We start from the raw sequence: 15,703 nt of genomic DNA on the forward strand, positions 1-15,703 counted from the left end.
TTGTCGCTTTGTGCGCAGACGACTGAGAACGACAGTGGCCCACGATTTCTGTCCTCAGAGAATGGCCGCCGAGAGTCTAGCTTCTATTGCACGGCCATTATTCGAGCATTATCCATCGCGGGCTTTATTCGGTGGTCTTCAGACAAGCATGGGCCCCATTACATTGATTCAAGGAAACGCTCGTGTTGGCCATGCTGTAATGGCTTTTATGATAAACAGTGCCAGGTATTGCAAAGCTATCTGATACGGCGGTGACATTAACGCATTGAAACTGGTATGCAGCCGTGTTTACATCGCTGGGACAGAAGCGCATCGCAGCGAGATAGCGCAACGGTAAGTGAGGGCATCCCATTTACATGGCGTCGAAGCGGCAGAGACCGGCTTTGTTGTGCTTCTACCTCAGCAGTGTAAACGCAGCTTGTTTGTTGTTGTGCTCCAAGTGTTCCTTATAGATATTTCTTCCAGGAGCTATTGGATATGTCCATGTAAAATGGCGCAGAATTTTCACCTTTGTAGCCCTGGCCTTTCATTAGCGTTGTGCTGCATGTACGGATTGATGGGAATACGGAATTTTTATGGAGTGGACGCGCCGATGAGTCATTGAGCCACATATTATTTGAAAATAATATAAATAACTTTCTCCATACAGGTACGTTTGACTATCTCTCTCTCTCTCTCTCTCTCTCTCTCTCTCTCTCTCTCTCTCTCTCTCTCTCTCTCTCTCTCTCTCTCTCTCTCTCTCTCTCTCTGTGTCCTTACTACAACGTAAGATCATAGTTCTTATATATACCGCATGTTTTCCGTGCACTTTTTGTGTACGTAATTTATATACACAGAGCATGATTTGGCGTTTATCTCATCCGTATAGGGGGAAAACCTGGGTCCAATTTTTCTAACTGCGCATGCCAAATTCATTCGTGCGTCTCAAAATATATAGCGTTTCTTATTACGGCGCTGTGTAAGGCTCGGTAGCAATTCCGAATTCCCATAATTCCATATATACGGAATGTTTCAGCAGGGTGTACATGCGCTACCATGTCAAAGCGGCCGAGAAGGATGGTCAACTCACGTGTACAGGCCGGAGTCCGGTACGGTCCAGACTTGGACGCCCGCCTGCTGCTTCTTGGTGAGCACGGCCACCCGGGTGCTGCTGTTGGCGTACCAGGCGGCGCAGTCCGCGGGCGTCGGCCCCAACCGGCCCCGCACGCCGCACGAGCTGAAGCCGTAGCCTGCGCGCATGCGCGACAACTTAGGCTGCGTTCCAATTTAAGGACAGCTTGGTACACAGCTTACGAAGCAGCCTAATCCGACGCGTAAAGCAATAAGAAATGGAACGGCGCAGCGGTCACGGACGCAACACCCACGCAGACGACAACCTCGTAGCAGACATGTTGAGAAAGGCAAGTCGCAGTTTCGTAAATAATATTCCCGTAATATTAGAAACATTACGCCATCTAAAAATGAAAGAAAATGATCTTAACCGCAAGAAAACTATACTAAATATTAACATGGCGGGCTGTCCTCGAAGACAGAAACGAAGCCGTCTAAAGGGAAAATTGGAAACAATCCATTATGGCTTCGGCTATGGGCCGCTATGACCCGGCTTCAAAGGCTCGCGGGCATAGAGTTTCATACTAATATTTACTAGAGGGAAATCTGTCGCTGCAGTCACGGGCCGCCGTGGGCAGCGCCACTGCCGCTAGCAACGTTCCTCGTCTACTAGGCTTAGCTAGCCATATGGCTTCTTTTTTGTCTCGAAGCCAAAATCAACAAAAATGGTAACATTTTTTTCTTGTTAATCGTGAATAAAGCTTCTACACAATCATTGACAGATAAATCTTTCTGGAGGTTCAATTTTATAAAAATTCCCCGCATTTCCCCGAGGGGAAGAATGTGAAAGTGCGAATGCACGAGTTGAATTTGCGCGGTTCGGTAATGTTCGCGAAAGAGAGATCACACACACACACACAACTACAAAGAAAGAAAGATGCATTTATTCACAGACACCTATTTGTGCTGTCGTTGTACTTGATTGCTAGAGCGGATCTCAGCTTTGAAATTTCGTGTTAGTACTCCTTTAAGCAGGTGCATGAGCCCTTCTCACGCCCGATTCTTGGCCAATCCCCCACGTGGGTATGTGCCATGTCAGCGGCCAGGCAGCGCGCGCCCATCTCCCCCCGTTGCCAAGGAAGACGAGGAGATTCCTGGCCAATCCCCCACGTGGGTATGTGTCATGTCAGCGGCCAGGCTGCGCGCGCCCATCTCCACGTGCGCGGACATCGCCGGTGGACGCAGGTTCAGGGTCGCTTAAGAAGTGCATTGCACTTAATAACAAAACAAATTTGATGAACCTTCTTGTTGCACTTTTGCAGTCAGAGCCAACTTTTCAGCCTGTCATAAGCCGTGCCAAGGACAAGTGGAACGTGCCTGCCCGGTACATGGCGGAACGCTCGCCGAAGAGCGGCTCCCCTAGACGGTGGCGCCAGATTTCCCTCTAGTTTCTATCAGTATGAAACTCTATGCTCGCGGGCCGGGCACCGCCTGCCTAGCGTCACTTATAATTTCAGCGACGGAATGACAACGAAGCGTTGTCATTCACTGTTGCCTTTGAGTACAGGTTCAAGCCTGGTGCAGAAATATAGGCACACCGCTAAGCGTAACAGGTAAGACATATTGAGCCAAATGTCTCGCACTCTCCTGCAATTTTTTTCCTGACTCAGAGACGTTTGCGGCTAGCTGTGGTCACCTTTGTCTGTGTGAGGATAACGTACACCTTCCCTCCGCCCTACAGGGTCTGTGTGCCGCGTCAAAGTGGTCCCCATGGAAAAAGATTTCAGGTGGCACGAACAATGCCTGAATGACGAATGCCTTTTATTATCAACACGTGATTTCGCCTTTCTCTAGGCGTATGATGTAACAGCTACTAAAAAAACTCCCACCTCTCCTCGCGGGAACCCCTGTGTAGATGCGACGCATAGGCGGAGCGGCGAAGGGACCGCGTTTTATAGCGCGCATAACGTTGAGGGGACTGCGTAAGCCGGTCCCAGTCGATGACGACGTTGGCGTACTTGTAAAGCGGCGTGGACTCTAGGTGTTTGAGCCAAGCGTGGATGTTGCTTCGCCGGAGAACGGCACACCGGTTATATGCGCAGCGCGCCCGAAGGAGAGGAAACCGCGGAAGAGAGAGTACTGCACATGCGCCGGCCCCAGCGCGTCTGCCGCGGCTATGACGCAACGTGCCGCGGCTATGACGCAACACAATCCAACACAATCCACTTTAGTCCAATCCAATCCAAGCCAAGCCAAGCCAATCCAATCCAATCCAATCGAATCCAATCCAATGCCCCTCGCGAGAGAGTGTTCGCTATCGGAGAGGAGAGGGGGTGAGCGGGGGATAGCGCAGCTGGCGCGGCGAGGAGAATGGGGGAGGGGCGGACAACGCCGACGACGACGACGCCGGAGGGACAAGGCGAGTGAATCAGATGCTCTGCATCTAAAATGCAACAACCCGATGTGCCACAATTGCTCATCGGATTTTCGAAGCGAAGGCTGCCACTTCTAAGTCAAAGGCAAATACCTGTCACCCTCATGGATAGATTTGGCAGAAGCAGTCAAGCGAACTCGTCCAGACTGATCATGATGTCACAACATCTTCGACCGGCAGCGATTCCGACAAGTGTTTATGTATACCACTGAGTTGCACAACTGGTTCGCAACACAGCAGCAATCTCTGTGCAAATGGCGCCGTGAAAACAAGACTTCTCCGCCGTGTTGTGGTCGGCGTAAAAATATCCAGACCGGAACAGAATAAAATGCGCGTCACTCTGGGTAGCAAAGCTAGTATATTTGGTGCATTGTTTTACTTCAGTTGCTCAAAGGTTTCGGTGGGTACGGAGAAGTTACTGTACGCAGTGTAACACCACATGTCTACGTGCTCACTATCAAGCGACTATCAGCGAGGTTCTCAAGACATGAAAGGCTTCATGTTCTCAAGACACGAATTACACCCTTTGGAAGGGCACTTTCCGTTGTATTAGATGCGGAGCATCTCATGCTCGGGGCTGTGTCCCTCCCTCCCTTGTCCGCCGTCCGCACTCTACTGCGCATGCGCGTCTCTTCAGCTCCGTCAGCGTTTCGGCTGAAGTCAGCGCAGTCCAGTATAAAAAGAAATAGTTAGGCGGCGCCCGGTTTTGATCCCACGACTCTCTGGCAGCAACGGGAGGTACGTGGCGCTCTTCCCACTGCGCTACAAACCGCGACTGGAGCATGTGCTACGAACGCGCCTTATGTCCTTCACTCATTCAAACTACGCCAAGAAGCTACTGATACAACGAAGGCACGCGAAGGTGAACGTCAACGGAAACGACGAACTGAAAACTAATGGGAACTTCAGTCGACCCCATGGCTGCTTCGCATACTACTCAGGGTTCCCCTACGGGAAGATGGCGTAATTTTTTATAGGGTGTAGGGGTGTTAGTTACGGACAGAAAGGATGTAAATCATTTTACAGTGTGCACCCGTCGTTTCCTCACAGCGTCCTGCAAAGACGGACCGCAACAGAGAAGTTCCCTCGCTCTCGAAACCGGTTACTCCTGTATCTTCTCTCTCCGACCCCTTCCGGGTGGCCGGTACGGAAGGCTGTTCCGGACGAAAAACCGGCCATAGGGAGCGCGGGCAAAGTTCGGGCAGGGAGCGAATTTCATTTGCGACGGCCTTCCGTACCGGCGCAAAGAGGCGAAAGTAGGCTTCATACGGGAGACAGGACGAAGTCGTTTCAGGAGCTTATTTTTACGGCACCTATTCCGCTTGCGCCCGTGTTCCAGCACGGGGAGCTAAAAATGTAACAAATACCGCGAAGTTGGATAGTCACATTCACTAACCTTCTAATGACTGCAGCCAACAACGCGCTTACTGGTTTTTCTTTCTTTTCTTTCTTCTTTTCAAGTTTCGCCAATTCAGCGTGCTGACTCAGAAAGAGGCACTCGTTTTTCTAGAACAAACTGACTAAAATCACCTGACCGGCACATTCGACCAGCTAATTACTTATTAGCGTGTACGCATTGATTTCGTGGGAGAGGCATGTATCATTTAATTGTAATGGCGATGAACAGCAAAGCATAGCTTTACCGGCTGCTTCACACGCAAGGGAATATATTGAACACGTTACGAACAACCACTCTCCACAAATCAGTGCGGCCGCCACCGCCGCGAACAGAGGGAAAGTGAATAATCGCCATCGGTTTAGAGCTGCGGAGAATAAAATTCTTACAGAGGAGTTTCACTGAAGAAAAACAAGAGCCATTCTCAGCCACAGTGGCATCATAAAAGCGACGCGCAAAAACAGCATCTAACGACGCCGAAATGCTCTTGTCAATAGAAAAAGCAGCTAAATCTGGCGGTAAACTGCTACGCCAGATCGTATGTGGGCGCCATTCGCGCACGCACGGGACATACTCGGGGTGCGCAGAGGCTTGCGAACACACGTGTACACGGGCAAGCACCGCTCAAGCACGTACACGCGCGCGAGGCCCTCTAAATAGGCCCCTGTGAGTCGTTACCTCCCTCTCTCGACCCGGAGATTACGAAATAAACGAAAGCGAGACGAGCGGGCAAGCAAAAAGAGACTCAAAATGTACTCACTAATGGCCTTAGAAGTGAATGCAAATGAGGATAACGCGGTTTCGGAAAATGGGAAACGGAGTGCATGGAATGTGAAAGTAAAGGAAAAGAAAAAGCCTGTGGAAAGAGCTTAAACAAAAAAAAAAAGAGTTCGAAACGCAACGCTGCTGGACCGACGTCGTGCATGGGAAAAATAATTTCATTTAGATTAAGAAAAAAAAAAAAGGAATGATGGCTCGAAAGTTAATCGTAGAAATCTTGTTATGCCAAGCTCGTGAGAGCCGCTTAGGCCTAAATGCGCCACCATTTTTCTTGTTTTTTTTTGTTTTTTTTTCAGGCGAGTTAGCTAGTTTCAGCCCTCTCGTTATCTTTTTTTTTGAAATTTATGCCCACGGCAGCTGCTTCTCCGTAATCGACCAGGAGAGTGCTCTTACGTGAAAAGAAAATTACCTTGCAAGGCTTGTTTTTTCGGAAGCCTAGAATTCGCATACTTCATGCTGCACCCACGTACGGCAGCCGTTTGCGCCTCGCTATAGGTGCTTTTGCACTTTTCTTCGGGTTCTTTAGATTCTTATTATAGCGATTGCTAAAGCACGTTCTCACCGCGGCATTGCACTTACTTTTGGTAATATTTCCTTCATAGATCTTCTCCGGGATCGGCGCTTCCAGGATGGCACTATCTGTAAAAGGGAAAAGCAGCTGGTAAGACTGCACTGTAAAATTATTTACACCCTTAAAGGGACCCTGAAGTCAAAACTGAAGTTGGTCTAAATAGATATATTAACATCCCCTGGAAACGCATATACCACTCCCTGGGGCAGTACCTTGAAAATAATCGCGTGAATGATCAAAAAGTGGGACTATATCAGTCGCCCAGCAGAGATGACGTAAAGGGAGGCTGAGCGGATGTGTCAAGAGTCACGTGACGAACAGAACGAGAGCCGCGCACACAAGCTCTCACAGAAACAAATAAAGCCTTTCTTTGCACGTTAACTTTCTCGAGTCATTAACAATTATAAATGTGCAGGTGTAATTCAAGCCGTGCCGACATTCGCAAGCTGCGAAGCCGCGGCGCCAGTGGCGATTGCGATGGTTATTGCAGGTTTGACGTATAGTCACATGCCTGTTCATATCTCCTCTTTTACAACGTGGCGGCAAGTAGCGCGTCGGCCTTCCACTGTTCCCTTCTTCTGTGGACAGTAATTTGTGTCTGATAGAGCAAGTGTTTTGCTCCCTCGCCCGAACGAATTTTGCACCCAGGACGGCGGCGGAAGCTGTGTGTGTTGTGTTCGCGTTCGCTTAGCGATGAAATGCGACGGAGTGCTCCTGAGAATGGAGTGTGCTAACTATGTTGGAATTATCACTACCGACGATTCAACCCGCACCGGGCATGAAGTGTGCGGGCGATTTTTTTTTCAAAACCTCCTCGACTTGCACCGGAGGGAAGTCACTTGTGCGCCCCCGTAAATCGCAACACGCGGGTGCTAGCCTTACGACGAACAAGAGGCAATCGATCGCTTGTTCATTTTGTGCTTCGGCCTCGAAGTACATGCTGTGACGATGTGTTTGTTCGAAACTATTTATTGAATGTCTTGAAGTTTAATAAAATTTGGGCACCAAAGCGGGTCTTTCGATTCAGGGCATTGTGTGCTGGTGTGCTTCCACTGCGGTGCGTAGGCAAAAATGCTATTTCTATCAGGCTGTGGTTTTTTTTTTTCATTCCATACTGGCTCCAAGGCGTTTGTTAGCAGAGTTTTGGGCGCTCGTAAAAGCTCTAGGCGCACTTCTGGCAGATGGGCTAATAGGCAACTCGCTTCGCAAAACATGCCACAGATGCCGTAATAAGCGTTACCATATCGCGACGGACAACTGACGAAACGTTCTACTAAACCTCCCGTCGCGGTGCTGACGTAGGTGGCCGCACAAATTAAGCGTTGCACGCTGTTACAAGTTGTAACTGCTATGCCGAGTGCATCAAAGCGACTCAAAGCCGAGTATCCATTACGAGAATGCAAATCAAAAGAGCGCTCCTGTCGTCATCCGCACTGCGGTCGCACTGTCCGCTATACGTTTTGTAGGAAAAGTAAAAGGCTCCGCGGCACATTCACATTGTTTAACCCCCACCTCACGTCCCGTGCGGCACCAGTATTGACGCATAGAGAGTGGAAGGTAACGGAAGTGTGGGCGAGCAAGTTGTTTTGTCGTATGCGCCGAGTGAGCGCCCAGTTGCTCCTGCGGCCGCGATGGTTCGCTCGGTAGGTTTTAGTTTTCCTGCTAGCCCACACCGCTGTCTCGCTCGCTACCGGCAACCATTGACGTCACGCAAAACATCACTAAATGGTGCGAGGAATGAAATGCAGTTTTCAATCTGCAATTTCTTGGCAATTTAAGGATATTTCGCCGCCGAATAAACTCCGACAGTGTTTCGGGGCAGTAGAACTTTCGTCTGAGCCCAATTTGCTGGTTTCCTTCAGTGTCCCTTCAAGGGCGTAAATCGCTGCACCCTTACACACCCTTACGCACCCTTACACTGTGGTATTAAAAACAAAGGAAAACAACCATTAGAGTGTTTTGTCGCTTAAAAAACTTTTACACCCAGCAAGAACACGAATACACCCTTCTAATGGGTGTTTTATCGTTAATTACACACTTGCAATAGGTGTTTTCTTTGTTTTTATAGGGTGTATGGGTGTTAGCTACAGACAAAAATTATTTTGCAGCGTGATACTGTGTTTGCCGATTTAGGGCGTCGATTTGGGCCAATTGGTGCGCCACAATAATGTTAAGTACGGATAGCTATGCCAGGAACAAAACAACCCTCAGTACAGAAAAACTCCTCTCCTATCCCTCGCGACATTCTGTACCGATATAGGCACAATCGCAGCCCTTCCTGTTACACCTACACTGTTAAATAATGCCCGGCACCCTTTCGTCTATAATTATCACCCTTACACCCTATCAAAAAATGAAGAAAAGCGCCCTTTCAAGGGTTAATTTACGATAAAACATCCTTTAAAAGAGTGCATCCTTGTGTTTTTGCTAGGCTGTAAGAGTGTTATAAACGAACGAACAAACACACACACACGCGCGCGTACACACACATGTACGCACGCACACACGCACACATGCATGCACGCACACGCACGCATACATGCACACACGCACGCACACGCACACACACACACACCCGCGCGCGCACGCACGCACACGTATTTCCGTACCCAATAATCATACAAAGCATGATCCACTAATTCTTCCAGTTGGGAACGCGGCCCAATTGGGTACTTACCGTTGCTTGTCGGGTATTCCCTTGTCTCATTTTCTGGAACACCTGAAGGCGATAAACCAAACGTGAAAGAAAATTAGTGAACGTCTCATGTGCTAGAACAGAACTAACAGTTTTTAAATTCCCGATGCAGGTGGTTTCCCAGTATTTTTAGTGAACGTCTCATGTGCTAGAACAGAACTAACAGTTTTTAAATTCCCGATGCAGGTGGTTTCCCAGTATTTAATCTCGTTTTCCCGAGTTACAACTGCAACCATATTTGTTACGAACCCCTGAACGAGAGGAAGGAGGTATAGAAACGACTAGAATGATTGGTAACGTCATCCACTCGCCCGTACAGGGTGACTTGAAGTATGGCCTGGTATCGAAAGCACATAAATCTCATTATTGTTGCAAATGCTTCCGATATTCTCAACCAAACTACGTCCACTCGGTAAGATCGATTTCGCGTTACTGGGTAACTACGGTGCACTAAAAGAAAACCTATGCAATGCGCTGTGATACGCACGCGAAATATCTGTATAAAGCGACAGAGTACCAAAATACGGCGTTTTGAAACTTCTCACCGTGGGGTCCATGCATCAATAAACAAGATCTTGATTTGCTCTTTATTGTCGGGAATTGCGCGTGTGCCTGCGATCTTTCGGCAGCCAGTGGAACTGGGAAACAATGGCATCGTTTGTTATTGTTGCGATAATGTTGCAATAATATTGCTGCGATAGTTACTGCATTACCGAGTAGCTTAACATTGTTAGAATAACTGACACGGCTGGCTGTTCATTGCTGAACTAAATATCCTCGCGTATAAAAAATTCTGCAAAATGCACTTTTTACGTGGTTGCAATGCCGTATTTTTTAAAGGGGCGAAGCTCCTTAGGGGCTGGGGCTGTTGGCGTTTCTTGTCGTAATCGTCATCTCATGTAGTCGCGGTACTAAAACACCAGGAAACTCGTTCGCGCCTCGCGCTAGACAGCTTCCTGCTTCAGAGACAAGATACTTTTACTGCAAAGCTGCATATCTCTACCTCCGAACGGTTTAATCTACGTTCGCGAAAACGCCAAGGCGCCAAGAATACACTTATACACTCCATGATTCTCCCCTTCCCAGGTTTCACGTTAGTGAAGATGGCCCAGGAGGATTTTTCACGGGCACACCTGGCACCAAAACGTGGTTACAAAGAATCGGTGAGAGGGGTCCCTGACCATCACCTCCTTTAACTAGTAGAGGAGGCGATGCCCTCACCCGGGTTTCACATTTCACGCTCGAGGTTTGCCATTGGTCTGTGTTGGGGAATCCTGGCTGCGACGGTATCTTGTTCCCTTTCTCAATCCGCTTTTCATGCTGAGGACTTTGCAGGAAATTTAATTCCCGAATTCCAGAAAAGGAAAAGAGCGTCTCCTGGATGTCCTTCTTGCAGCTCATTGTAAGGTTATTTCTCAGGAATGTGCGTATGCTTGCAATTCTTCTTTAAAGCGCGGAGTCACAAGCATGCGTAGGTGTTGCTTGGGTAGCGGCCCTTGGAGAAAATGCTTCCAGTGCAGCGGCGAATGCTTGCACTCTACGCACCCTTTTCAAGCGAAAGCCAGCTTAATGGAACCGGCGGCTTTTTGTAAAAAAAACGAATGCATTTCCCCGTAGACCGGTTGATCGACCAAAAAGCCCTGATAAGACCTTTGGACCCACAGTGCGCATGCGTGAAACCGGGCTTCTATTGCGTCATAACGGCTACTTCAAAATCACGAAAAAGGAACGCTTCTAGATGAGACAGCACACGCATCGATCATAAAGAAGTACAGCCGCGTACTTTCAGCTCATAAACCATGAATCGGCATGCATTTAGATATTTCGTAGATGCGTTTACTTAGTTCGCGAAACATCGTGGCGAGGATTTGTACTTCTTCGTTTCGATTTGCGTCTTTGAAGGTTTGCCGATCGATCGCAACAAGCAAATCTAGAAGCAAACAAGTTAGCAGAGCTTTCTAAACTTCCTCATAGGCCACTCGTCAGCGCCACACCCATCTTTCCGATCCGTAATGACATCAGTCATCCCTTTCTTGCTTAAGTATACCTTGCTTATCGTTTGCAACTTGATTTAGCTTGCCCATGCGGCCTCCGACTGGACTCCGAAAAATGGCTGCGTCTTAGCTCAGCTATGACCTTGGCTATGCAAAGCAAAAGCTTGGCGGGTTGTCTTGGTTTCGCTTCGTTAACCTTTCATGTAGCTGAACGCCCGACCACTGCAGCTCAAAGCCGTTTGGTCCCGTGAAACGGTCACAGAAGGAGGCCCGGCCTCGCTTTCGTTCACGGCGAACGCGACGTTCCTCTATCTCGGAGAACGCGGCGAAAGACAGTCAAGTAGCGTGAGACGACCCAGCGCCGCATGCGTAAGAGGCTGCGGGGTTGGTCGGCTACCGACCAGCTGAGCAGCCGCTCCCGTAGCTGCCGCCGCCGCTATTTGAGCAGAACGACTGAAAACGGGGCGTTGTGCGTAGCGCCGATCGTGGGCCCGGCGAATCGCGCGATGCGCTTCAAGGTGTGTGTCGCAGGGGGTGTGTCTGCGGTCAAAAGGCGAACTGGCGCATCCACAGCGACATCGCTGGACGAAAGTAGTAAAGCTTTGCTTTAAAACCAAATGCCACTCGATCAACTTTTAGATGCGGAGCATCTTATGGTCGGGGCTATGTCCCTCCCTCCGCCGTGCAGCGTCCACACCCCCACTGCGCATGCCTGCCAGGCACCGTTGATGATGATTGTGGCAGGATGCCCCTAGGGATTGGCCAACCAAAGAATCCATCACGAGATAGCTTCGCGTTCAACCACCGTCGTCATCTTCCCTTTGGGGAACCCTGAGTAGTATGCGAGGCATTCCTCCTCTCCTCTCCGGCATTTCTCCTCTCCTCTCCGAAGCTCCTCTCCTCTCCGTGATTGCGCAACGAATGGCAACACCTGCGGTAGCCGCTGCATACTCCGCTGGGGGCGCCACTGTAGCTCCGCGGTATGAATGACTCGTTCCGCTCCCCTGATTCTCTTCCCGCAACGCCGCGGTGAGTCAGCGTCAACGCCAGTGTCAGCGCCGCGGACAGCGCCGCGGAGGAGAGGGCTCGAGCCGCTGCCACGAAACGGCAGCGGCAACAGGCCTATCCCGAACTTCGGGCTCGCGAAGCCGAAAGGAAACGTCAACGCTGCCAAGAAGCTGCTACTGATGCAACGAGGGCTCGCGCAGCTGAACTAATGGAAACTTGAGTCGACCCCATGGCTGATTCGCATACAACTCAGGGTTCCCCTACGGGAAGATGGTGAAATTTTTTTTCGTCACACTGGAAGCCAGACGAATACATATTGCCCATTAACGTCGCCACAGTAAGTTTCCACTACAGCCAAAACAGACGACTGGGCGAGTTGGTACATTGTCTTGCTTGGTAACAGCGCAAATAAAACAGGACACAAAAGAAAGAAGGAACGGACACAGCGCTGTGTCCGTTCCTTCTTCCTTTTGTGTCCTGTTTTATTTGCGCTGTTACCAAGCAAGTTTCCACTGCTTAAATTAGGTTTAGTGTCGGTTTCGCTTCTGGTTGATCTCTTGTTTCCTTTGTCTACGCCATAGATTTATAAAGTGGCACTGCTTCAAGAGTTCAACAGTTTCTAACACAAGTCTAATAGGGGTCGAAGGCTGCCGGGTTCCGAACACAAGACGTCTACAGAAATGGTCCCGTTTCGGGATGACTAGCCTTGCTATTGGGAGCACACAGCATGCCGCTTATTGAAGCCTAACAATGCGGCTTGGGGTATTCGCAAAAGCCTTCTTCACCGGTAGCAGCTGCTGCGGGGAGATACTCGGCGGTCTTTTTGTGTTCTCGACGATTCTAGCCGTGCTTGGACTGCACGATGGTTTGGAGAGATACATCACAAATTAGTCGAACCGTTCATGGATGTAGCGGGTATATCCGGGGCGTAATGCAAATGAGCCGAATTCGAGTGCTTCAGACACTAGCCCACTCTGCCAATGATCTTTTCGCTTAAGTACTGCGAGACGCTGTCGAATGCCATTCGTCGGTTCAGATCGGCGGGTTCCGGAGTCAAGTGACGTGCGATGAGGGCAACAGGCATCGGCTTCAAACAGAAGTGTGTCTGGGGGGCAAGTCCTTCTGGGTTCCGGAAAACTTGCGGTGGGGTCTTGTTCTCGGGCGTTCTTACGTGATTGGTTGCGCGCGCGAAAATGTCCCGAAAAATGGCCCCGCCAGCCAATCACGCCTGACCACGTAAGAAATCAACCCCTCCGGAAGTTTTCGGGCACCCAGTGGGATTCGCCCCTGGGAGTAGCTGAGGGCGGGCATGTAAGCACCGCGCTGGGTCGCATTGTGCCCCGGGCGGCGGTTAAGGCGAACTTCACTAGGACGAGCTTTAGAATACACCAGACAAACACTCCTGCTCTAGTATGCCGCAAAGGCGAACACGCCCACTCCGGGCAAGCCTGTGATAAGAGAAAACAGAGTTTGGAAAATTCGTTTGATTTCATTAGCTGTTCTCATAAGCACCAGCTTCGCAGTGCTCTCGTGTCGGAAATGATTATGACGTTGAAAAGTAAAACGTTCTGGGCATACCGCTTATGAGGTTATATATATTGTTATTTACCTTAAGGAAGTGAAGTCTCCCTAATTAGTAACGTCTAAGAATATAGGAAATATAACAAAGTGATGATATTTGAGCAATGAGTCAATCCTTTTTCGGTGACTACAAGTTCCGCTGCCGAGCGGATTGTTCCTATACGTAATCGCATAATCCAATCAAATTTGAAGATTATAGGGTCCTTTAAAATATCCGACGTCGACTTCTCCATGTCGTACCGATTTTCTTTAATCCATGTAAATATTAAGCTGGGCTGGTTTGATCGAAGAGGCGCTGCCAGCAGTTGCGGCATAACGAAACGCTCAAATTCTCAATTAAGATCCAATGCAAAGGCAAAAGCCGATATTCTTCTGGGAAATGAAACTGCACGCTTATTCAGCAAAATGAAGTAAGAACGAGTTTAAAGCCGCCTTCCAAGCCCGTCGTAAGCTCTTTCTTAAGACGGGGGAGCTTTCCGAAGCGTAGCATGATTTCGATAGGGATTATTTCCTGATTGGCCTTGGCAAGCCCGCAAATGAGACAAAGCGATTATTATGAAACTTCTGTATTTTCTGGTCAAAACATCGGCTTTTTTTGGTAATTAGCGTTATATTAACCGCAGTTCTAAATTGAGAACGAGAACGAGATTATTAAGATGTGCGAAGAACACATTTCTATGCCGTTCTGATCACAGTGTAGTTTTCTTCTATGCGCACTTCCATCATGAAACTGGACGTCGAATTTTAATAGACTCCCATTTATGTCTTTATAAAGCAATTAAAAGTTAATTAATACTCCGATCTTACCAATTCATAGCTTATCGACCTTGATGAGTATGACGTCCAATATGGAACTTGGTAGATATATAACACCTTGTCTTCAGAGTGGAGCTAATGTTAACAAACGAAACGTGGCAATGTTCAGTCCTTATCGATAAAAACCTTACGCGCTAGCGTCAGGACTCGGTACAGCTTCACTGCCATCGCTATTTTGACGGCAGTCGTTACTGACAGCAGCGCCACCGCATCTGTGACGCCACGCTTGGGGGTAGGTGCGCTGCAATAATCCAACCACATTTAAAAATAACTCGTCGCGCGCTTATAAAGCGGTCATAAAGACAAAATGCAATTTTTGTTCAATTTTATAGAGCTAGCCTTGTGATGAACAATTCAGATGCATTCCAGCCCAGAAAGACGCTTTTTAACCGCAAGAAAAACGCAACAAATAATAAAAATTGTCTCATTCCACTATGTAAAGATGGGCGGCCAGTCTAGCTGTTTGCAGGTTGTTGGTTGACCCCAAACTCCCGCTGAAACCGCGCCGCCGCTTGCGTCTTGCGTTTTTCCCCCTGCGGTATTCCAGGTCCCGACGGGCATCACGCTCGTGACGTCACAGAGAAACCACCGAGAAGTGGCTTGAAAGTCGCCACTGCTTCATCCATTTTTCTTAATATAGAGTTCTAGCCGACCGTTTTCATGGTCCGCTCCGGTACCGGCGGCACGCTCAGCGAAACAGGAGCCAATGCCGTTCGCGGCCAGGCGCACCACGCATGCGCAATGGCGCTTCCGCTGGCTATCGGAGTGGAGCGGACCGTGAAAAGCGGTCAGCTAAAACTCGCTAGTGATTTTAAGTTTACGATAAAACTGGTATCGGGACATATACGCAGTCTTCTTAAAGGAACCCTGTAACACATGTTTAAATTTTTTTTCGATACCTTAAATGCATGCGTGCAGAACGTAGTCACCCAACACCCCCAGTACTTAGATTAGGGGGTCGCAAAGTACCTCAGCCAAAAATTACTGCTCTATACCCATCGGATAACTTGGAAACTTTTTCTCTCTTTCCCGGTCTTGACGTTCTTCGACGGCTCGAATTACGTCACTAAGGCCCTGTAGCGGCTGTTGGCCGGTTTTCCTTCAGTTGCAGCAATGAATGCCTTTCGATAGCAACTTTTTAAAAAAGCCACAAAACAAAGCAGAAATGGAAAGCATATCTGGTGCGACGAGAAAATCACGCAGTGGCACTCTGTGCTGGCGATAACTATTGCTTTCTCAGTCGTTGCAGACGCGAAGGAAAGAGTGAAAACGCTTATCGATAGTGTTGCAGGGTCTCCTTAACGTTCTTCATCATGTCGTTAAAGCACCGCAGCGGCTATTGGCCGGCTTTCCTGCACTTGCTGCAATAAGCGCTTTC

At 48.9% G+C, this 15,703-nt stretch overlaps 1 protein-coding gene across 1 annotated transcript in view; it reads right to left on the reverse strand.

The window, feature by feature from the left end:
- Positions 1 to 15,703, reverse strand: part of Alk (Anaplastic lymphoma kinase) — a 209,341-nt gene that overhangs the window by 98,596 nt on the left and 95,042 nt on the right. The window contains exons 8-10 of the mRNA XM_077682125.1: positions 8,909 to 8,950; positions 6,240 to 6,299; positions 1,070 to 1,229 (exon numbers count right to left, since the gene is read on the reverse strand). Coding sequence (XP_077538251.1) covers positions 1,070 to 1,229; positions 6,240 to 6,299; positions 8,909 to 8,950 — 262 coding nt within the window. The remainder of the gene's footprint in view (positions 1 to 1,069; positions 1,230 to 6,239; positions 6,300 to 8,908; positions 8,951 to 15,703) is intronic.

Source organism: Haemaphysalis longicornis, unplaced genomic scaffold (genome assembly GCF_048455015.1).
Source record: "Haemaphysalis longicornis isolate Haplotype H1 unplaced genomic scaffold, Haemaphysalis longicornis Haplotype H1 scaffold_8, whole genome shotgun sequence".
Lineage (NCBI taxonomy): Eukaryota > Metazoa > Arthropoda > Arachnida > Ixodida > Ixodidae > Haemaphysalis > Haemaphysalis longicornis.